The 23796-nt window shown below is 36.0% G+C and overlaps 1 protein-coding gene across 1 annotated transcript in view; it reads right to left on the bottom strand.

The window, feature by feature from the left end:
• The window catches only part of NBAS (NBAS subunit of NRZ tethering complex), a 322232-nt gene that overhangs the window by 210000 nt on the left and 88436 nt on the right, over positions 1 to 23796 (bottom strand). Inside the window, 2 exon segments of the mRNA XM_041755246.1 lie at positions 18617 to 18753; positions 19373 to 19477. Coding sequence (XP_041611180.1) covers positions 18617 to 18753; positions 19373 to 19477 — 242 coding nt within the window.

The raw sequence follows: 23796 nt of genomic DNA, 5'->3' as shown, positions 1-23796 counted from the left end.
CAGAGTAGCCAGTATTTCATTCAGTAAGGAAGAACACATATTCAATGTGAAGATACTGAAAGATGTGAAGTTCAAGAGCCAACTAAACACTGATGAGGAAGGACCATTTCATATGGGAGAAGCTCAAAACTACAGTGCCAACCACCGTCAAGGAAGTAACGTAAGAGAAATCAAGTCAATTTTACTCCCTGTTCTGTTACTTAGACTGAATAGCAGCAAAACCCTTATTTCATATTACTTAAAGATAACAAGACCCTGACCAATCTCCTTTAGTCTATTAATTAAAGCAGCAAAACCTTCCAGGACAAAGATAAAAGTATATGACAACTGAATTTACCAACTATAAAGCTAATGAAATGTACCAAAATGTTTATGAATGTTTTATCAATGTACATTACAAGCCCTGACCCTACATAAGGTTGTAATGCTAAGAGTTTAAATCAGAGGTTTAGAGAAGAAAAGAATAATTTATTTTTTTTTAAAGATTTTATCTATTTATTCATGAAAGATACACACAGAGAGAGGGAGAGACACAGGCAGAGGGAGAAGCAGGCTCCATGGAGGGAGCCCGACGTGGGACTTGATCCCGGGTCTCCAAGATCACGCCCTGGGCTGAAGGCGGCGCTAAACCGCTGAGCCACCCAGGCTGCCCAAAAAAGAAAAATTTTTTTAATCTTCCTTTTACTCATATAACTAAAGAAAACAGCAAAAACAATGCCTGTGCAGATCTCAAGACACAGGAAGTGTGATCAAGACCCCGCAAATTCGTGCCTCTAAGAACTATACTGAATGGGCATTACTTTGGGGCTTTTTTTTAAAGATTTATTTATTTGACAGAGAGGGAGAGCACAAGCAGGAGTAGCAGAAGGAGAGGAAGAACAGACTCCCTATTGAGCAGGGAGCACAATGCAGGGCTTGATCCCAGGACCCCAAAATCAAGCCATAGGAAGCTGCCTAACCGACTGAACCCCCTAGGTGCCCCCCTGCAAGGATATTTCACACTCCTATGTGTGAGCCTAAATACAAAGCTCTATAAGCAATTATATTCACACATATATAAATTCAGGAATCTTGAGAAACAGGTATCATGTTTCTCATTTTATAGGAGAGAAAACAGTGCCATAGAAATGTTTACTAACATGCAAAGTCACACAACTAAAAAGCTGCAGCTGAGATTTAACCCAGACAGCCTGGTTCCAGAGCCTGACTTACTAAGTGAATAAACAAATGATCAGTAGGAACAGATCCACTGATATTCTCTTCATTCTAGTATCAGGGCTCTCAAAAACAACTAACAAACTTTAAGAACTGAAAAGATAAGATTTAATTAAGATATAAAACTTAGTCTGAACACATGAGAAATTATTCATCAGGGAAATGCAAATCAAAACCACAATGAGATATCACCTTATACCTGTCACAATGGCTAGAATCAAAAAGACAAGGAATAACAAACAAGTGTTGGCAAGGATGTGGAGAAAAAAAGACCACCGTGCACTGCTGGTAGGAATGTAAATTGATGTAGTTAATATGGAAAACAATATGGAGATTCCTCAAAACCATCTGATCCAGTAATTCCATTACTGGGTATTTACACAAAGAAAATGAAAATACCAATTTGAAAAGATACATGCACCTCTATATTTACTGCAGCATTATTTACAATAGCCATGATGTGGAAGCAACCCCAGTTCCATCAATGGATGAATGGATAAAGATGATGCCTAGTACACTTATACAACAGAGTATTAGTCATTAAAAAAAAAAAAGAAAAGCTGAGATCTTGCCATTTGTGACAACATGGATGGACTTAGAGGGTATTATGCTAAGTGAAGTAAGTTGGGCAGAGAAAGACAGATACCATATGATTTCATTTATATGCGGAATCTAAAAAACAAACAACTAAAGAAACAAAGGGCAGAAACAGACCCATAAACACAGAGAACTGATGGTTACACCAGAGGGCAGATAGGTGGGGGATGAGCGAAATGGGTGAAGGGTAGTGAGACAGAAGCTTCCAGTTTCAGAATGAATAAGTCCTAGGAATAAAGGCACAGCATAGGGAATATTATCAACTGTACTATAATAGCATTGGATGATGACAAATGATAATAACCCTTGTGGTGAGCATAGCATAAGGTATAGACTTGTCAAAAAACTATGTTGTGAAACTAATTTGATGCTGAAACCAATCTGAAGTTAATGTAACACTGTGTGTCAACTATATTTCAACTTAAAAAAAGAAAAAAATTTAATCTGAACAATAAATAAAAAATATGAGCCAACTAAGACTACATAGCTAAGACTGTGATACTCTTGCAACATTTACCTCACCACTGGTGTGATTATTTGTACACAAATGATTCAGATGAGGGCACTTTATACCCTAAGTACCTAAGAATATCGGCAAAATGATTCAAGGAAGTAATTACTCAGCAAGCACCTTTTAAAAAGGAAGCGTGCATTGTGTTACTCTAACTCTTAAACTTGTCAAAAAAAAATAAAAAATATATATATATATATATACATACACACTTCAGAAACCAAGTTATATAGTGGCATTAGGAAAAAAATGTGGATTGATATTTTTTAAAAATAATTTTAAAAAATTATAATTAAAAAATTATAAATTCAGCACTTTATATATAGAATATATATAAATATATATAATATTCCTCACCTAAATGGATAGAAAAGTAGTCTAATTCATGGCATGCATATTTACAACGTTGTCTTTAATTGGAACAATCAGTGTAGTGATCTTTAGAGGGAAAAACAATTGAAACCTTCTGTAATGTTCCCAAATAAAGGTTACCTGACTTTCTTCCCCACTACTAAGCTTTTAATGTATTCCTGTTACTGCTGTCACTGCACAGAATTATCAGCAGTCCCCAACTTAGAATGGTTCAATATACAATGTTTTACTTTATGATGGTGTGAAAGGAATATGCATTCAGTAGAAACTACTTTGAATTTTGAAGTTTGCTCTTTTCCTGGGCTAGTGTTATGTGGTATAATACTCTCTCACGATGTTGGATAGCAGCAGTGCGCCACAGCTTCCAGTCAGCCATGCAACTGACTACTGAGGATAAACACCCAATTTACTTAAAACCCTTCTGTAATCATATAACCATTCTGTTTTTCACTTTCAGTACTTCAGTAATTCAATAAATTACATAAGATGCTCACCACTTAGATGATTTTCCCGAACTGTAGTCTAGCATTATGAACATGTTTAAGGTAGGCTAAGCTAAGCTATGATATTCAGTAAGTTAGTTTTATTAAATGCATTTTCAACAACGGGTTTATCAGGATATAACCCCATCATAGGTCACATAAAATATGTACATTTATTTGTGTCTTGCTCCTTTACTGAACTGTAAGCTCCTTCAAGGTTTTAGTCATTTTTATATCCTTAATACAATACCTGGCATTCATTTAAACCTCACTAAATACTTTTTTAAGATTTTATTTATTTATTCATGAGAGAGAGAGAGGCAGAGACTCAGGCAGAGGGAGAAGCAGGCTCCATGCAGGGAGCCCGACGTGGGTCTCCAAGATCACACCCTGAGCTGTAGGCGGCGCTAAACCGCTGCGTCACTGGGGCTGCCCTAAACCTCGCTAAATAAATAATTAATGATAGATAAATGGATAGGTAGATGGATAAACCACAGGGTATTTACAGTTCAAGATGAATATGGTTGCTTGCTCTGTGGCTACAGATTTAGACAATATACTCTAGGGTTTGTTCAAATTTTTCTGATTTAAAATTTCTGAAATGGATTGTACAACCTCCTATAGTATACCCATGCCATCAGCAACACTGCAGGTACTGTATGCTGCAAGTGGCTCTGCGCTATATATGAGCATGTATAAGCACAAAGAGATGTGAAAAGTCCTAAGCTTTAAATAAACAAAGCAGCACAAAAGGGGGTTTGCCCTAAGATATTGCTGTACAAGTCTGTTTAGAGCCTTTCCATCATGAATTCTTTGGATCTAGTCCAAATTAACTGCAGACTAACATACAATCATAACTAAAGAAACAAAAATCCCAGAAATGTAGACAGAGAGGCTCTGATGTCAATTCCACAGGCTGTGGTTGGGAAGATAATGGTCTAAACATCTGTGGCGCAAGTAATTCTAACACATTTCTACTGTTGATAAAGTTCAAAGTTAAATTAGAGATTGTAGGAAGAGAAAGAAAGAAAAATATTAGAGAATTGAAGAAAATGGGTCTAATATGTTTTAGTATGGATTCTTACTACACAGTAAACACTCATTCACAAAATCACAAACAAGTACAGGAAGTACTCAGGAAGAGGTGAGAGAGTTGACCCTGAAATAAAAATAGGCTCCAGATTATTCACAAACTAGACACAACATCAAATAAACAGCCCTATACCTGCATTGCGAGAACACTTTCTGTAATTTTCAGATTAAGGAAACCCATTATGGATTAATTTAACCCATTATAAATTAAGAAATCTATTTAGATCAACTTCCCAGAGAAGCTAACCTAATAGTACACACACACACACACACACACACACACACACACACACAATGTGATTACATAATGCATTATGACAAAGGACTAAGTACATTCCATAACAACAGAGATAGGAACTCATCTGGTGAGATGAACAAACCTACATGCCTGGCATCCAATAAAAAATACCAGGTATGTAAAAAAGCAGGAAATTAAGGCCTATAACTAGAAGAATTACCAATTTCTTAAGACCAAGAAATACCAATAACATGATATGGAGATAGAAAAAACTTTTTAAGTCCAAATCTAACTCCTAGTAATGAAAACTCAGCTCAGATGAAAACACTTTTCATTAAGAGCATTAAGATGGCATTAAGAGCAGAAACCACAGAAGCAAGTAGTCAACTTGCAAAGTAATAGAAACAATCCAAAATGAAAAGCAGAAAAGACTGGGAAAAAAAATGAATTGTAAGACAAGAGCAAGTGGCTAGCACACATATAAGTGGTAGCCCGAAAAGACTGTAATAAGGAGGAGAGATGAGAGAAGAAAAAAATATCAGAAGAAATAATACACATGAATTTACTAAATTTGGTGTAGATCCAAAGAAGTCAATAAGCAGCAATGAGAACAAACACGAAGAAAACCACATCAAGGCACATGATAGATAGTCCAAGAGCTCAAAACTAGTTATAAAGAAAATTTTAAAAACAACCAAAGAAAGTTAAGACACATGATGTAGACAAACAGTGGGAATGAAACCAGCCTCATGGAGGACAATGGAAGACGTCAGAGGTGTGCAACCTCTAAAGGATTAAAAGGATAAAAGTGACAGCCTAGAATCATGTACTCAGCAAAAGTATTTTTCAAAACAAAGGCAAAATAAAGACTTCTTTGGGCAAACAAAAGCAGAGAATGTGTTGCCAGCAGACTAGCCCTAAAAGAGGTGCCAAAGAAAGCCTTCCAGACAGAACAAAATTGGTATTAAATAGAAATCTGGACCTACAAAAGGCAATGAACAGCAGTGGAAACAGTAAATACATGTGCAAATATAAAGTGTATTTTTAATTTTTAAAGATGTTACTGATTAAAGCAAAAAAAGACAAAAAAATGTATTGTGGAGTTCATAACATACGTAAAAGTCAAATATAGGTCAACAATCATTCAAAAGCCAGCAGAGAGAAAAATGGAAAAATACTGGGGAAAGGTTCTTACATTATACATGAAGTTTTGCTGTATTATTTGAAGGTAGACCACCATAAGCTAAAGATACATGCTGTAAACACTACAGCAACCACACACACACACATACACACACATACAGTTAATAATTCAATAAAGGAGATTAAGTGGAATTATAAAAACAGCCAACTCAAAAGAGGCAGGAAAGGAGAAAAAGGCAAATAATAAATAGAACAAATGATAAACAAATAACCAAAATGTCAGCTTGAACTAAGCCATACTGAACTATGCATTATATGTATATAGCCAGAGCATGACCATTAAAAGGCAGAGATTGCCAGATTAAACAGCAAGATTCCATTACAGCTGATCCTTGAATAAAACCAGTTTGAACTATGTGGGTCCACTTATACACAGATTTTTCCGATAAATACAGTACTATAACTGTTTTCTCTTCCTTACAATTTTTTAATAAAATTTTCTTTTCCCTAGCTTACTTTATTGTAAGAATATAGTATATAATACATACAACATACATGTTAATTGATCATGCTACTGGTAACTTCTGGTCAACAGTAAGCTAGCTATTAGTAGTTAAGCTCTGGAGAAATCAAAACTCACACATGGATTTCTGACTGCACAGTAAGTCAGTGCCCCTAACACCCACCTTGTTCAAGGATCAACAATATATTGTTATATAAGACAATCTTATATTGTCTATAAGAAACACACTTTAAATATTAAAAAAATCAATGTACATCCAGCATTAGAAAAGTATCCAATGTGAAGAAATCTGATCTCTGTTGAGAATAGCTATCTATGCTTTTCCAGAGTTTAATGTAAAAAAGTCCTCACAAGCCATTCCGTTTCTTTCATAGACAAAACTAAGTTTTAGCATCAGAAGTCAGGATAGTGGTTCTCTTAGATGAGGTGACTACAAGAGGGTAATAGGAGAGGGTATAAGGGATGCTCACAATGTCGTTCTTCAACTTGTTCACAAATGCACCAAACTGTACATCAATTGTACAAATATACCAACTGTATAAATTACACATTTACAGTTTGTTCATGTTCCTGTATATATAATTCAATACAAAGTGAAACTAAAAACTTTAAAATTGCATTCAAGCTAAGGTTCACTAGGTAGCCACTTCATTAAGAATTTGGAACCTCAGGTACCTGATATCAAGAAAGGGATGCTGTGCCAGATGGGCAAATCACGGCATCAGTATCTGCAGGGAAGGATATTCCCTACCACATTTACATTTTGTTTACTCATCAGTCTTTCGCAAGCCTACTTAATGCACTTGAAACTACAAGATATCTGTAACATGATATGCTTATCCACATGTACCAAAAAAACTGGTACTGCTGCTGCCATAGCCCTTACCACTGCTGTACACTGAACGCCAGTGATATGCTAGAAACAGTAACAGAGGACACTGATCGCTCTTACATTACTCAATCACCACAATACCTCTGCAATGTCCCTGGTCCCACACTTGAAGAAACTGAAATTTATAGAAGCTAAGGGACTTCTCAAAGGTAACACAGCTATCAAAGTATCAGGGCCAAGACACACACTCAGATTTTGACAAAAAGCCTTTGATCTTCCCAGAGTACTACCACACTGCCACTTCTCTACATCAAATATGTCAGTACCATGTCATGTGATCCCAACATTTACATATGTCACGGAGGTTTTTTTCTACAGTTATTAAAAATTGGGTAAACAAAGAGGTCAAAACATTTTTTTTTTTTTTTTTTTTTTTTTTTTTTTTTTAGAATTTTATTTTATTTTATTTATGATAGTCACAGAGAGAGAGAGAGAGAGGCAGAGACACAGGCAGAGGGAGGAGAAGCAGGCTCCATGCACCGGGAGCCCGACGTGGGATTCGATCCCGGGTCTCCAGGATCGCGCCCTGGGCCAAAGGAAGGCGCCAAACCGCTGCGCCACCCAGGGATCCCCGTCAAAACATTTTTTAAAGTAGTGTATGTATGTACTTTGTGTATGAAATATGAATTTGATTCTTAATAGAATTTTTCTTATTACAAATACAATATTTAAACAGGCTTGGCTATATCAGAAATTGGGAAAGTGTCTCTCAGGGTTATTTATATGTTAATTAAATATAGTGTGATAAAGAGATTCACTGCTGTTACAGACAAGTATTTACATATTAATGAAATCTTGACTGGAAAAGACATTTTGTGATCAAGAAGAATTATAGGGACTATTTCCCTAAGGTAATTCAACCATTCAGAAGATGTTATAATCTACTTAAGGATCACATGTTCAGAATTATTGGGCAGGGTACTTAAAGTTTGGAGGAAAATGAATACTGAAAGAAAAATCTCATCTCTATGAAAAGAATATAATTTGGTACCAGGAAGTAATGCTGAATCTAGTAACAGATTTTTAGGAGAGTACATTAGTTTTTTAAAAAGTACTCTCTCAAAGAGGTTTTAATTTCAAATAAAATTATAAACTTTGAACTGCATTAAGCCACATTAAAAACATTTGACAATGTTACACATACACTAAAACGATCGTGCAATTAAAGTTATTTTCAAAATGATTCCCTATTTCAGCATATATTTCTACTAATGCCTCTCAAATTTTTTGTCCTGAAAGCAGGATAACAATCCCTTTTCTGTTTCGCCCATCAACACGCTGTGAGAATTTTATGTAAAACATAAAATTGATTTGTAAGTAAAAAAGAGGAAATCAACAAATCAGCACACCTTCATTTCCTTAGTACTTCTCAGAGTATCAAATACAAAATATCAGTATCATCATACTTTGCAAAGCCCATAAAAATTACTCTGAAATATTCATTTCCACCTTCTTAATCAAAGAAATTGCCCTAAATCCATCTGGTTGCTTTACATAAATAGAAAGACAAGAACTAATTGAGTCAAGATCTAACGTGCCCACAGTGCCAGGAGACAATTAAACCAATTATCCCACTGCCAGCCCCAGACCCTGCTCCCAGACAGTTGAGGTGATTAGCTTTTCCTTTCTGATCCAAACATCAGGTTATTCTTGGATTCAGAAACTGCCAATATATCCCGTTTTGTAAAGTACTCTCTATACTCCTCTCACCACAGAAGGGCAAATACTTATTGCAAGCCTAAAATACAAACCAATTTATTGTTCTTTGTTCACAGCAATTCAGAAATAAACTGCACATATGGGAATTGAATTTTGATTAGGTAACTAATCAACTTTTCAATTTTAAAGGGAAAAGAAACATTTTCATTTTTCTCTTGAGAATCAAACAAGTAAATGCAATGCTCCAATTTTTCCCATAATTATTTTATCTTCCAGGCTACAGTTTAGGTGATATTTCCTTTACAACAACAAAATTACAGTGGGGATGACCAACAGAATGACCAACGGAAACTGCTTTTTAACAGTTTCAGTGAAGGAAAAAAGAAATCTTTATGAACAGAAGTAGGCTACATAAAAACATAAGGAAAAAGAAATTGCTGATTGTTTATTCAAATTCTGTGCATTAATTCACTTCCATTAACAGGGCTGCCTGGTGGCTCAGATGGTTAAGCGTCTGCCCTGGGGCTCAGGTCATGATCTCCAGGTCCTGGGACCTAGTCCCACACTGGGTTCCCTAATCAGCACGAATCAGTTTTTCTCCCTCTTCCCTTGCTTGTGCTCTGCCTCTCTCTCTCTCTCTCTCTCTCTCTCTCTCTCTCAAATGAATAAATTTTTTAAAAAATTCATTTCAACTAATGAATTCACCGGGAACATCTTTTTTTTTTTTTTTGAACATCTTTTGTATAGGTGAAGACTGAGTGAGTAAAACAACTTCAGGTTAAATATTCAGACGACTATTTCCTCCTCAAACTTCTCAATATCAAAGTCACACTCAACTTTCAAGGTCTAGAGCAAACCTTACCTCTTCCAAGAAGGCTTTCCTGATTTACCTCCTTTGTAACAGACAGTAACCTCTCCTATCTCAAACCTATCTAAACTCATCCTATAACATGTATTTTAATTACATGATAGTTACATCTATACCTAACCAGCCTGATCTTACCTGCTAGATTCTAATTTATCTATGGACAGGGACCACACATTTGACTGACGTCACACAATTTCGAATGACTCCTTCATCTTCTTTAAACTGTTCTTTCAATGAAAACAAAATAAGATAAAGCAATTTAGAAATGCTTTAATTTTTAAATCAGTTTCATAGGTACTCATGATTTGTTATAAATTTCACTTAAAAAGATTAAAATTCAAAACTCAGTATCTGATTCGAAAGAAATATTAATATGCTTCTTATGGGAGAGAAACTTCCAGAGTATCCTTAAAACTATGAAACTAAGCCACCATTAATTAATTCTGGTACAGTCTTCTGTTGCCCTTCAAGGAAAACAAATAAAAATTTACAGTTCCCAATTGAAAGCTGCCTAGTGTTTCCACTGAGACTTCATTGAAAAAGATAGTTCAAATTATTTAATTATTTCATTTCTGAAAAAAAAAAAATCACCAACTAATGCAGAATATGAAAGCATCAACAATCTGAAAAGGCAAGTATAGTAACAATCTACCTCTCCATTGTGAAGAATGGAAACAATGTCATCTGGTTATAAAATCAATTTGACCTAAATCAAATTTGTCCTATTGGAAATTTTAATAAAATGCCTATTTATGTTTTGCTATTTTAGCACATAAATCTTATGTTATTGTAATTACAGAAAAAATCTCTATGCTTGGCTACTCAAACCCAAGATTTAGAAAACAAAAGTTAGAGACTAAACATTCCCTTCAGTCTGTACCCTCTCTTTACCACAAAAAGATGAAAAGGTTTGCCACAGAAAATTAGGCAATAACAGTAACCTTGCATCTCAAACGAGAATTCATCTTCATCCTTTACTTCATTTGGGCAGTACTTCCACAGCACAAATAGAAACATGACCCACGGATGGCAAGCCAATCTAAATTTTATTTAATCATAAGTTTAATTTCACTAAAAGTATTTGATGCCTTGAGGATATTATGCTAAGTGAAATAAAAGAGCCAAAGAAAGACAAATATCTCATGATTCCACTTACATGAGCCACCTAGAGTAGAAAACATCATCCAGACACAAAGCAGAATGATGCTGGTCAGAGACTGGGTTGAATGGAAAATGGAAAGTTGTTTTGTGGGCACAGAGTTTTAGTTTCACAAGACAAAAAGTTCTAGAAATTGGTTGAACAAGGTGAATGTGTTTACTACTGAACTGTATGCTGAAAAATGGTTAAAATGGTAAATTTGATACTATGCATTTACAATCAAAAATGTTTCTAAAAAAATTAAAAACTGTGGAAGGAGCCTCGGTGTCCATCGAAAGATGAATGGATAAAGAAGATGTGGTTTATGTCTACAATGGAATATTACTCAGTCATTAGAAATGACAAATACCCGCCATTTGCTTCAACGTGGATGGAACTGGAGGGTATGATGCTGAGTGAAATAAGTCAATTGGAGAAGGACAAACATTATATGGTCTCATTCATTTGGGGAATATAAATAATAGTGAAAGGGAATAGAAGGGAAGGGAGAAGAAATGGGTAGGAAATATCAGAAAGGGAGACAGAACATGAAGACTCCTAACTGTGGGAAACGAACTAGGGGTGGTGGAAGGGGAGGAGGGTGGGGGGTGGGGGTGAATGGGTGACGGGCACTGAGAGGGGCACTTGACGGGATGAGCACTGGGTGTTATTCTGTATGTTGGCAAATTGAACACCAATAAAAAATAAATTTATTATTAAAAAAATAAATAAAATAAAAAATAAAAGTTTATAATGGCCAAATGAACTTAATGGCCCCTAAATTTAACAAAGCTAAAAATACGCAAAACCAAAAACATGACTTACAAATGCACAAAAGATATATTCATTCTGAATCGAACTATTGAAGAACCCAATTAGTCTATCATCTTGCTGCATTATCAAGTGGGGCAGAGAACAGCACAAAGGGATTAGGTCCTAGGAAAAGTAGGAACGCTTCAGGGTTAGCAAGGGAATAAAATGAGAGGGACAAACATGCAGTTAAGTAAGCCTGGCACAAAGAGGTCCTGGGTCTCTTGAGGAGGAGAAATGTTTTGCCAGTTGAGCTGTCATACAACTTTTACTGTACTGTTTTGCAATGTTGTTCTAAATGAACGCAGGTGAAAGTGCTTTCTATTTCTATGCTCTAGGGAAAAAAAAGCAGTTTCTAAGTAGCCAGGTATGTGCTGACATAAGATTAGGCTGACATTCTACACAATCTAAACAAAAATGACTTAATGTCTTTTACCCAGCCTCTTCTGATTTTTAGCATTAATGGGATGTCACATTAATCGCCAAGGAGCTGAAGGCAGAGAATGATTACAAGTCAACAAATAATTCTTATAATCACAAATTCAGAAAAGAAAACAGAAAGGTCTGTAACACATTTTTATGGTTCACACAAGAACAACCCATCTGCACACTTACAGAATGCTTTTCAGTCAAACTTTCAATCACCAAATAATCTAACTAAACTCAGGTATTTACAAGCAAACAAACTGCCAAGGTACTATAGTAACAGCTTGCCTACGATGATGACTATGCAATGTTCTGGATATTCGACTTCCATCAATAGAATTTTACCACTTAGAACTATAAAATACTTTAAATATTGTAATATCTCAAATATACTAAATAATTCAGTCTTTCCTTATTGATTCTGGAAATGATCCAGGAATACAAATACAAGTATCAATTTTCATTATCTAGCAAATACATGCGTCAAATAATTTCCTGCCTGACAGATATATACAACAGAGTTCATTTCCATATATTAAAAATAAATGAAATCTAAATGCAATGTGGTATCCTGGATTGAATTTGGAAACAGAAAAGAGATATTAGTAGAAAAACTAATTATATCCAAATAAATCTGTCATTTAGTTAACAGTATTGTACAGTCAGTTCTGCTATCCTATTTAAAGATGCAAGATTGTTTTAATGACACATAGGAGCGTAACACAAATTTCACATTTGCTGACTCCCAATTTCATCCACAAGAAACACCAGGTGCACACAGAACACTGAACCCAGTTATGTCGGGTTACAGGTGCAGGGACACCCAAACATCTACCAGTGAACTCAGTTTCAGGAGTGAGTTAGGAAGCACCCCCCATCCGCATCTGGTGGCACAACTTTCCACCAGATTTCTAACCACCCTGCTTCCTTCACTTCCCAATAATGCAGGAACGCAACTCTTCTGATACCCATTTCCACATGAGAAGTTGTGCTAAGTTTTTTCTTAGGTAAGTGCCATCTTTTAGTATTTGCATGTCTGTTACCCAAGTAACACATGTAAAAATATGTTAGGACTTTAGTTTCCTAACTTTGTTTCTCTGAACAATGTTTTTGAGTGCTGGATAATTAATCCCATTTTTTACATAAGTCCTGTGTTTTCACTGCATGATTCTGCATAGTCAGTGATTTTTAGGAATGTATATGTCATGTTATAGCAGAACTGACTATTCCAGTGCCAATTTCTTATTTTTGATAAATGTGCTATGATTATATGGGAAGAAAGGAGAAGTGAAGGATATATAGGCATTCCCCATATTCTCCATTCAACTATTACATAATTATAAGATTATTTCAATAAGAAGTTTAAAACAGTAAGCATATGATGTATATAAAGCCAAGACTCTCCTAGAGGATTCTGCATTAACACTTGCAAACACAGGGTAGCCCCGGTGGCTCAGCGGTTTAGTGCCGCCTTCAGCCTGGGGTGTGATCCTGGGGACCTGGGATCGAGTCCCACATCGGGCTCCCTGCATGGAGCCTGCTTCTCCCTCTGCCTGTGTCTGTGCCTCTCTCTCTCTCTCTCTCTCTCTGTTTCTCATAAATAAATAAAATCTTAAAAAAAAAAATTGCAAACACATAAGTAGCATTTATCTGGCGCCAAGCACTGTTCTCAGTGTTTTATATACACAGACTCATTAAACATTCTCACAATGCTATGAGGTAGGTGTTACAATCATGCCATTTTACAGTTGAGAAGACTGAGGTACATTTAAGAAAAGCTATTTAAAAACACGAACTAAGTAAGTTGGCTCTAGAATCAAAGCTCTAACCCCTATGCTACTTCAACAGACAACTGTTCAAAATATAACTTTTAAAACTACGTTACTTCCATCATTCTAGAAAGATTCTACAATGGGAAAAGAGGCCTAAGATGAAAAAATTAAATAATCTTTCAAAAACATGCCTTAAGGATCAAAAATTCTAAAAGAAAAAAAAATCCCTTTTATAGAAATCTCTATTAGCACAAATTGTGGAAGCTAATAAAGATAGAAATGCTACCTTTGCACTTCAACTAAACCAGGCAACTAGAACATAAAGTGTATACATTTTATAGCAATGACATATTAAGGATAGCTAATAAAAAGATGAATCATCTGACAGAAAAATGTAATTTCAAAGTTTTACAAAATTGGGTTAAATTTCATCACTGTCAAACACACATGATAATTTAAGAATGACAATATAAAACATAAAACTAGCATATACCACAGAAGTTTCCCAGCAATCATAATCATCAAATTTGGCCCAAACAAAATCAGTTAGTCAAACTTTGGTTAAACGCAAAAGCAAAAGCTGTGTCTACAGGATCTCAACACAGGATAAGTAAAAGGCCACTTTGTTAACATAACTTACTATTGCTTCCCATTACAGAGCTCAAACTCTGAAATGCAAAACCCTACCTATCCTCCCACGTATATACTCTAGGCAAGTGAGCAAGACACAAGGTCCTTCCCTTATGGGTAAGGAATTTATTCATTCACTCAACAAGTATTTACTGAGTGCCTAAAACGTGCCAGGCAATCTTCTAAGTGTGGAAGGGCTAAGGAAGAGGAGAAAACACACCAAGTCCCTGTCCTACTGGAGCTGCTGTTTTAGCAGGGAAACAAGTAACAAGTAAGTAGAACACTAACATAGGGGTGATAAATGCTAGGAAGAAAATAAAACAAGGAAGGGGGATTTAAAGTTAGGGTAAAATCTTAAATAAGATGGCCAAGGGAGATCAGATAAAGTGGAGAAGACAAACCATAGGAGATGTTAGGTGTAAGTGCCATGAAGAAAAACCTGCTAAGGGCAAAAACAGTGGGAAAGAGTGAAGGCTATAGAAAAAGAGTGGTCAGATAAGGGTTTGTTGAAAAGACAGCCTCTGAGAGGGTCTCAGAAGAAAGTAAGAGGCCTAGTCACATGAAGATCCAAGAGGAGGGTGCACCAGTCAGGGGCAAGCATGGCATGCTCCTGGGACAAGAGGCTTGCACAGCAGGAGGGAGAAAAGGAGGGACACTGTGCTGCTATCCTAACAGCCAACTAAAGACTGTGCAGAGTTACACAGTTATTCTGCATTCGGGGAGCCATTTAGAGTTGAGTAACTTGTTTCAAATGTATTGAATAGATTACTAAAAATTTATTTCTTGCAAAATACAAGTGGAGGGGCTCAAGGAAAGATAAAGCAGGATGCAATGGGCTCAGCTGCTGAGCAGTATATACTCTGAGAAAAAAAGGCATGTGGACAGAATGCTCTGCTGTCCTTAAAGGCAGTAAATGAGGAAGAGGGAAGGTCAGGTTATTAGTTTTCAAACACTGCAACTGAGGAGGCTTTTAAAAAAAAAAAAAAAAGGCAGACAAGGCTGCAAATGTATTTAGTCTTTTCTTTTTCTTTTTTTTTTTTACTGGAGTGCGATTTGCCAACATATAGTTTAACACCCAGTGCTCATCCCTATTTAGTCTTTCCAACTCTTATTTCTTCCTCAGTTTGAAAGCATGATGCTGTAAAGCAGGACTTTCTCTTGATGCTTAAAACATATCTGAATAACTCCTGCTAAAGAGAAACTGTGTTTTGCTCACCTCCCCCAGTGCCAGGCACACAGATGGTGCTCAGCAAACAAGTGCAGAAGAGCTCGCTTGGTCCAACAAAAGACACTAGGTGTTCATCTGACTTGAAAGTGATTGGAAGATAAATACCAAGTATTCAGAGAATAAATTTCCTCAAAAAGGAAATGATTTCTATAAATAGATCTTATTGATTCCACATCCATTACAATAAAACTTCAAGCTGGGAAAATGTAAGGCTTTAACCATGAGCTCAAATAGCACCAGACTCATAAATTAAGGCCGTCAGAGCCTCAGTGAGACACTAACCAGGGCACCTCCATTGTTAAAGGTAAGAAATCTATTCTGTTGTATTTCCTACAGGACAGCCTTTGACTTCTCTTATAAATGGACATAAGGCAGACCTAATTTACCCAGCTAGAAAAGCATTTCCAGAGACCCTACTACACAAGCACCACCCACTTTAGGCCAAAAATAAGGAGGAGATGGTCTCTACCTTAAAGAGTTAGTTTTCAGTTTAAGATTGGATGTTTATTAAAATAGGGGACAAGAGAGAGTGAAGCTGACATAAAAAAAAAAAAAAACTAACTAAAATATACTGTAAAAAGGGTTCTACTACAAGAACAAAGATGGTGAGAATATAGGAAAAGGAGTAAGTTTATGGAAGACCTCATAGGAGAGGCTATGCCTGAAATGTAACTGTGGGTTTGCTTTATAGCCACATAAAATCATAAGGAAAGAGACATTACTGTTAAAACCTACTGTTGTTCCTCACTCTTTCTAATTAGAGAAAAAAATACACTCAATGTGACTTTCTTGAGAAACAAAAATCTTTATTTCCTCAATGTGTTTAAAATGAATATAGTTAAGGACTCCTAAGAATCCAGACTTTTCAGAGTTTTGTCTAGCAACATATTCCAACACAATGATTCCAAATAGCTTTATCCTCTATAACCCCCTGCTATAACATGGTATGTGGAGATATATATATATATATGTATGTATATGTGTGTGTGTGTGTGTGTATATATATATATATATACACACACATTTCCAGTATCTATCACAATTTAAGCAGGTTACAGCAGCCCCAGTAAGGGAACCATAAGGCATTTAGAGATGATCCAGTATTGGGCATTGTAAAACTATTTTGCAAACCAATTCTGAAATATCAAAAAATCATGTGTTTATCTAAGCAGTCATCAGGAGACAATAACCATAAATGAACTTAAATCTAAAGACAAATTACCTTAAAAAAAAAAAAAAAAAACTTTAAGAGATGGTAGCCCCCTGTCTTTTTTTAAGAGATGGCCCTTTTCTATACTTTTATAGAAAAAACTCATTTACATTCAGATTAGATCTATTTTTGCAAAACGGTAGAAAACAATACAATTATATTCTAAAATACTTATACTGTCACAAAACACATTCTATATATCACTGTACCAATATAAAAGAAATTACATGAAAATTAAGAATAAAATCAAGCTTCTTTTTATTCACTTTTATCATGACAAAGACTTTTTGAACACTAAGAGTAGTGTGTAAAATGAGGAATTTAGAACTTATTTTTTGAGCTGCCTACAGCTATAAACAAATATAAATTACAAATCCTGGCCATACTTACAGAAAGTTATACTACTAAACTTCTATAAATCAGTTTTTATAATAAGAGGGATAATACCAAAAGTGTTTGAAAACCAGATATAACTATATATGAAATACCTACTAATTACTCTATAAACATTGGTCCTCACCATCAAAAATACCTAAGCTTACCAACAGAATCCGGGTGGAAGTGACAGGGGAGAAATAAGGAAGCCAAGTGATCCCCAATTCCAGTAACATCCCTTAACAGTATTAAGTTGCCAGTAGCTAAAATTTGCAACAGTGATTCCAACTGGAAAGGTCACAATCTCTTGTTTTACAGATTACCAGCAGACCTCATACCTATCAATTCAGTTGTTACTCAATATATACAGGATGAATAAGCAACACAGGGACTGTCACTTCATGGTAATGATGAGTAAACTCAAATTCAGAATGTATATGAATCATGCAGCTCAGTGACTAAGCCAGATTTACTAGTAGATGTAAGAAGGCCTCACATTTACTAAACCAGTTCACTCACTGGATGTAAAATGTCCCCCTGTGAATACTCTTGCCTTTGGCCTCAATGCAGTCATGGACAAGCATAGGATCCACTGCACTCCTGTAGGCTCCCAGGTGCCACTCAGGCCTGGAGCAAATGGCCTACCTACCCATTTTGAGCTGGACACTGAAGCAAATTTATTATCTCTTCTTCATTCTCAAGAAGAAATGTTCTGGCCTCCAGAAGCCTACTGGCTGCTACAACGAAGACCACTGAACTAAGAGTCTATGTCATGTGTAGTGACCCAATTCTCAAATAGCCTTGAACTGAGATAAAGAGCATCAGTTCAATTAGTAATAAAGTGGAACTCTGATTTCCCATTTGTCTTTCTGTCTCTGGAATTTCATGGGGAGAAACAGTGTTAAGAGAAGTAAGATTCAGACGTTCCCAAGTCCCTTGGACCTACTACCCGATACTGTCAGAACTACATTTCTAAAAGATACATCTAACTCAGACAGATATTGTTATCCTAAAAACTGTCTTTAAACAAAGAAACAAAAAAATAAAAATAAAAAAAGAAACACAAAAAACAAATGTTCTTAACCATAAAAACACTGCATACTGAGCACACACCAGTAAAATCAGGAGGCCTTCAAGAAAGAAAAGAAAAGAAAAAAAAAAGAAAGAAAGAGAAAAAAAGAAAGAAAAAAGAAAAGAAAGAGAAAGAAAAGAAAAGAGAGAGAGAGAAAGTTAGTTCATGCTTATTAAGTTAAGGTGACCCTGCTATGCTAGACACATTTTGGCTTTAAGATCATTTAAAAATACGGTTAGAAATAATTTTATAATCAAAAGAAAGTTTAAATGGATTAAATTAATTTTGCTTAATTCAAATTATGCCACATGAAACAAAAAACTGTTAGAAAGAAGGTAAAATTCACTATACCCAGTCACATACCAAGCTTCAGGCAGCAGAACAGCATATTCATGTGGAGAGGTGGTCTCTGGGAAGTTGGAGAGAATTGCAAGGCGATGAGGAAGCAGGTCTGATCCATGATAAGTGAATAGAATTTCAAGGGCTTGTACGTTACTTTCCTGTACAAATGGCAAGGGGGAAGTTTGCAATGTAAACCTTAGAAATAAGTGAATGATTTTGTAAGACAACATTCGAAAACCTAAAATTAACTTTTTACGCTGTTCTGATATAAGGTACTTTGAAATATTCCTAACTCTTCCTACTCTATCAATTTCTCAATCTGATGCTATAAAAATTACTTATTTTTAAATCTCTGGTGAATAAACATTTTTACTTTTTCAAGATCTGAGGGAGAGAGAAAGAGAAAGAGCATGAGCAGGCAGAGGGCCAAAGGGAAAGGGACAAGCAGACTCCCCACAGACTCAGGACTCTACCTCAGGGTCCTGAAATCATGGCCTGAGCCAAAATCAGAGGCTTAACCAACTAAGCCACCCACATGCCCTCCCTCCACCCCTTTTTTTTTTAAGATTTTATTTGAGATAGAGGGGGCATGAGCAGGAAAATGGGCAAAGGAACAATGAATAAACATTTTTAAAAATTTAATTCCATTTTCTCTACATGAATATTGCAACAAAAAATTAAATGATGGTGAATGCATGCAGTAACATTAACCGTGTGGCTCAGAGATTTAAAAAATGTTAATAGCCATAATTATTTTATTTACAAAAAAGAAATTACCCGAGCATAAGTTCTTGCTGAGAGAACAATATTCTGATTTCTGAACTTCTTAAAGAATTCAGCATCGTATCTCTGCTCAGATGCATGAGGCACTCCCAGGATTTCCTGAGGGGAAAGAGCAACTTAATAATGAAAAGGCTTTTAAATACGGGTGACAAGAAAATATTAAAAACCTTTACAACTCTGCCTCCCCAAATAAATAAGCTCTGAATTAATTAAACTATCAACTGTGAACTAAAGTAGTACATCTGCATTCTTGCCTTTATTTTGAAAATGGCCATATTTATAAATGCTGTTAATTAAAAAAAATTAAGTAAATGAAATAGGCAGTAAAAAATTAATTACAGTAAGACAACCAAAACCAACCACCTGCTAAAAACAAATAAGCAACCATTATACATGCCTCTCCATTATGAGCACCTGCATCTGTATGAGAACTTTACATTAACTTTACTGCTGCTGAACAATGTAAAATGCAGACTGAATCATTCATTCCTTCAACAATGAATCAATTTTTTTTGGCTGTCTACTATGTGAGAGGGGGCAGTGATACCATATACACTTTTCCTGCCCTCCAAATGGCTTAAAATCTAGTAGGAAAGAGAAATCAGTGCAGAGGAACAGCTAAAAGGAAACACAGAGGAAGAGGAAGGGTACTATAAAACTCGTTCTCCTATAAAAGACAAATAGGAGTTAGCATGGCAACTGCAAATGAAGATCTCCCCACTGCGATGTAGGACACAGGGCTCATGTCTGTCATGCTTAATGCTGAACCCCAGATACCTAGCAGACTGCTTTGCATATACATAACCAATAATTACTTGTTGACTGGATTAATATACTGAGGTAAGAGAGAGACAAGGTATGTGGAGGTGTGGAGGAGGTGAGAGGGGGAGGGTGCAGGGTTGAGAAGGTCACTTGCAAACATACTGGACTTGGAACTATAGCACCTCTAAAAGGAACTTCCCAGGAGGCAGATGGATAACAGGCCAAGAGTTCTAGAGTCAGATGAGTCACATACTGTTAATGACATACTGTTATTAATACAGAAGTGAATATGATTTCGAGGGAAATGGAATGAAAGGAGCCTTAAGGAGCAACATCATTTGATTTATGTATACAATGGAATATTACTCAGCCATTAGAAACGACAAATACCCACCATACCCACCTTTCTTTCAGTGAAAGAAAAGGCAAGAGTGGAGAGTAAAAGAAGTTTAGCAAAATGGTTGAAGCTGGGCAGGGAGTACATCTGGGTTAATTATCCTCTAATCTATACTTTAAGAAAGATATGAAATTTTATAAATTCAACTCAAATCTGCTATCCCTCAATGCCACTACATTTCCCTAACAAGTTCCCTCTCCTATTCTGTTAGGGACTTTTCTACAATTCTTTCATTCTTTTCAGATCTCCAATACTTAGTCCCCATCTCCATTCTCAATTGAAAATTTACTTCATATACTTTTTTAACTGACACCATTAGATAGGAAATTCATTTTCCAACCCACTAAAATTGCACATCTACCTGCATCTATACCAACAGGATTTTCCTTCCTTCCATTACGACAGAAAAATTATATACATCTGCTTGCCAAATAGTCCAGAACCCTACTCAAGCTCTGGAGCCCATTTCTCCTGTTTCTATAATCATGCCATCATCTCCTCTTTCTTCTGTTTGATAAATTCCTCCTCACCCTCTTTTGGTTCCTTCCGATTAGCATACAAACAATACTTCTTCCTTCTATTAAAAAAAAGTAACACTTTGGGAAGCCTGGGTGGCTCAGCAGTTGAGTGCCTGCCTTCATTCAGCCCAGGGCTGAATGTGATCCTGGAGTCCTGAGATTGAGTCCCACATTGGGCTTCCTGCATGGAGCCTCCTTCTCCCTCTGCCTATGTCTCTGCCTCTCTCTCTCTGTCTCTCATGAATAAATAAATAAAATCTTTAAAAATATATAAATAAAAAAATAAAAAATAAAAATAACACTTCATTTCATATACCCTGTAGCTAACACCATTTCTTGGCTTCCTTCAAACAAAACTTCTTGAAAGAACTGCTTACAACTACTGTCTCCACTTACCCACTTCCTGCTCTCTCCTAAACTCACTCAACCTCCAACAGTTGAACTCAATTCCTTACACAGCATGAGAGACCTTTCAAAATGTGGCCAGAAACTATTCTAATCACCTCTTCTCCCTCTGGTCTCCGCTGCCCCTCCCTCGCAGCCCAGCCTCACCCCACAAGTTCACTCTCTGGAGAGCATCCCACCTCTTTTTGTAATGTTGGGCCTTTCTTCATACAGCATGCTGATTATCGCACAGGCTAATGAATTCAAGAGACATCCTTAGGAGTTTTTGCTTTCTACTTAAGCAAATTACTTTCCTTCTCCAAGCCTCGGTTTTCATACTCATAAAACTGAAAGGAGAATAGCACTTGCCTGAAAGGACTGCTGAGAAATAATCTGGATTAAGTACCCAGCACAGTGGCTGACAAACAGTAAGTCCTCAACAAACGTGTTGGTATTTCTTAAGATACTCTCTTATCTATTGATTGCTTTAACAAATATTTGCTGAGCCCTGCAAGGAGCCAGGTACCAATCTGAGCTTGGAGATATAGCAGCCAACAAGACAAAACCTCTATACCTTTTCAGAGCTTCTGCTCTCATGTCCCCCTCATAGTATTCCCCAGCCCCCTAAATCTGACTTTTTTTTTTTAAAGACTAGCTGAAATATCATTTCCTATGTAGAGTCTTCTCAGATGTCTTGAGGAAAAACTGAATGTTTTTCCCCACTATGCTCTTTCATCAATTCATTGCACATCATTGTCATCACTTATTGTCTACATAATACAGACTCCAGAAGGACAGTTCCTTATTCTTATCCCCACCTCCAGCACTGCCATAATGGCTAGTACATACCAGGCACTTGTGGCCCACTGAAATGAATCCATTTTTATCTAACTTATCACAGAATTAATAAAGCAAGTTATGTCCCATGATTAAAATGCAATGCCTATCTCTACCACTATCTAGCTAGTTGAGCCACTGTATCTGAATATCTTCATTTTATCAGCTGAATTCATCAACTTCACCTACTTTTCAAAAGCTTAATTCACCTAATTCTTTAAGAAAGTGGGCTCAACAAATACTGTACACCATGCACTAGGAAATATACTTACAACTGTCAAACAGGAAATAGCAATTTGATAACTAAAGGGTAAATGAAAGAAAAATAACTGAATAATCAAACTCTGAACATTCTATGGAACTCTCTGAGATCTCAAAATCAATTTAGTAAAACAAAGGCTTAGAAAACATAATAAACTATATCTTTACAAACTTCTGCAGTTTATAACATGCTTTTATATATTACTTCAAAATACAACTCCAATACAATAAAAAGATACACTTTAAAATAGTGTGACCATCCAATGGTCAAACTAGTTGTACCTAGAGATAAAAGTATTAGGGATTTTTTTGTAACTTATTTGTATGAAATGATATACTCACTACCATGCTTCCTAGTAACCATAAGTTGCCCTCTTTTGTCAGTGGTATTTTGTTTGAAAACATTTCTATTTTAATAGCAGGTGGGAAATCAGATGCTTTTGAATTTGCATACAGGCATTAGAAGTACTACATATCTCCATTATTCTGGGTACGAGCATCCTATCATCAGAGGTCACGTGTACTGAGTGCCTGCTCTGTGACAGTACTATGAGCCAAGAGGGAGACTAACATAAAGGAAGACTAACAAAGACAGAGGAAGCAACCTGCAAGAGAAGTCACACTTTAAAAGATAGAAATTCATATTAATCTCTGGGTATTTTCAGCTGTGAGGGTCATGTGAAAAAGCAATCTAAACTATATATATTTGCTGAAATATCTTTAACAACATCTGAATTGTGCTACTGAACATGGAAACATCAGGGTTTGTGTCCCTAAAGAAATTTTTTTTTTAAAAAAGTATACTTTATTTAAGTTCAAGGGTCTCATTTTGGCCATAATTAGGATCAAAGTCCAACCAACTAAACTCAACCCACTAAGAAATCATTAAAATAAAATGAGCCAGAAGTTATTAAGATTATTAAAACCCAGTGTATACTGAAATTTGGTATTGGAGACAGCTATATGCCATAACCTTAAAACCAAAATGTAAAATAAAAGTAAATGGAAAGGATCATATACTTAGGAAACACAGATTCATTGAAATAGCTAAAGCATTTCTACTCCCTAGACTGACATAACTTCTGGCCTCCAGAGTCTCTAATTTTTACCAAAGCTCATATGTAAGAGAAGCTGCTTTTGGACAAAATGAATTTTTCCTAAAACATAAATAGTCATAAGGACCAAGAATCTCAGCTATTAGGGCAGCCATTTATAATGATATATCGAGTAAGCATAATTGGGTTGATCAGAACTACTCC

This window comes from Vulpes lagopus, chromosome 5 (assembly GCF_018345385.1).
Source record: "Vulpes lagopus strain Blue_001 chromosome 5, ASM1834538v1, whole genome shotgun sequence".
NCBI lineage: Eukaryota > Metazoa > Chordata > Mammalia > Carnivora > Canidae > Vulpes > Vulpes lagopus.
This window is presented reverse-complemented; position numbering and strand designations above follow the sequence as displayed.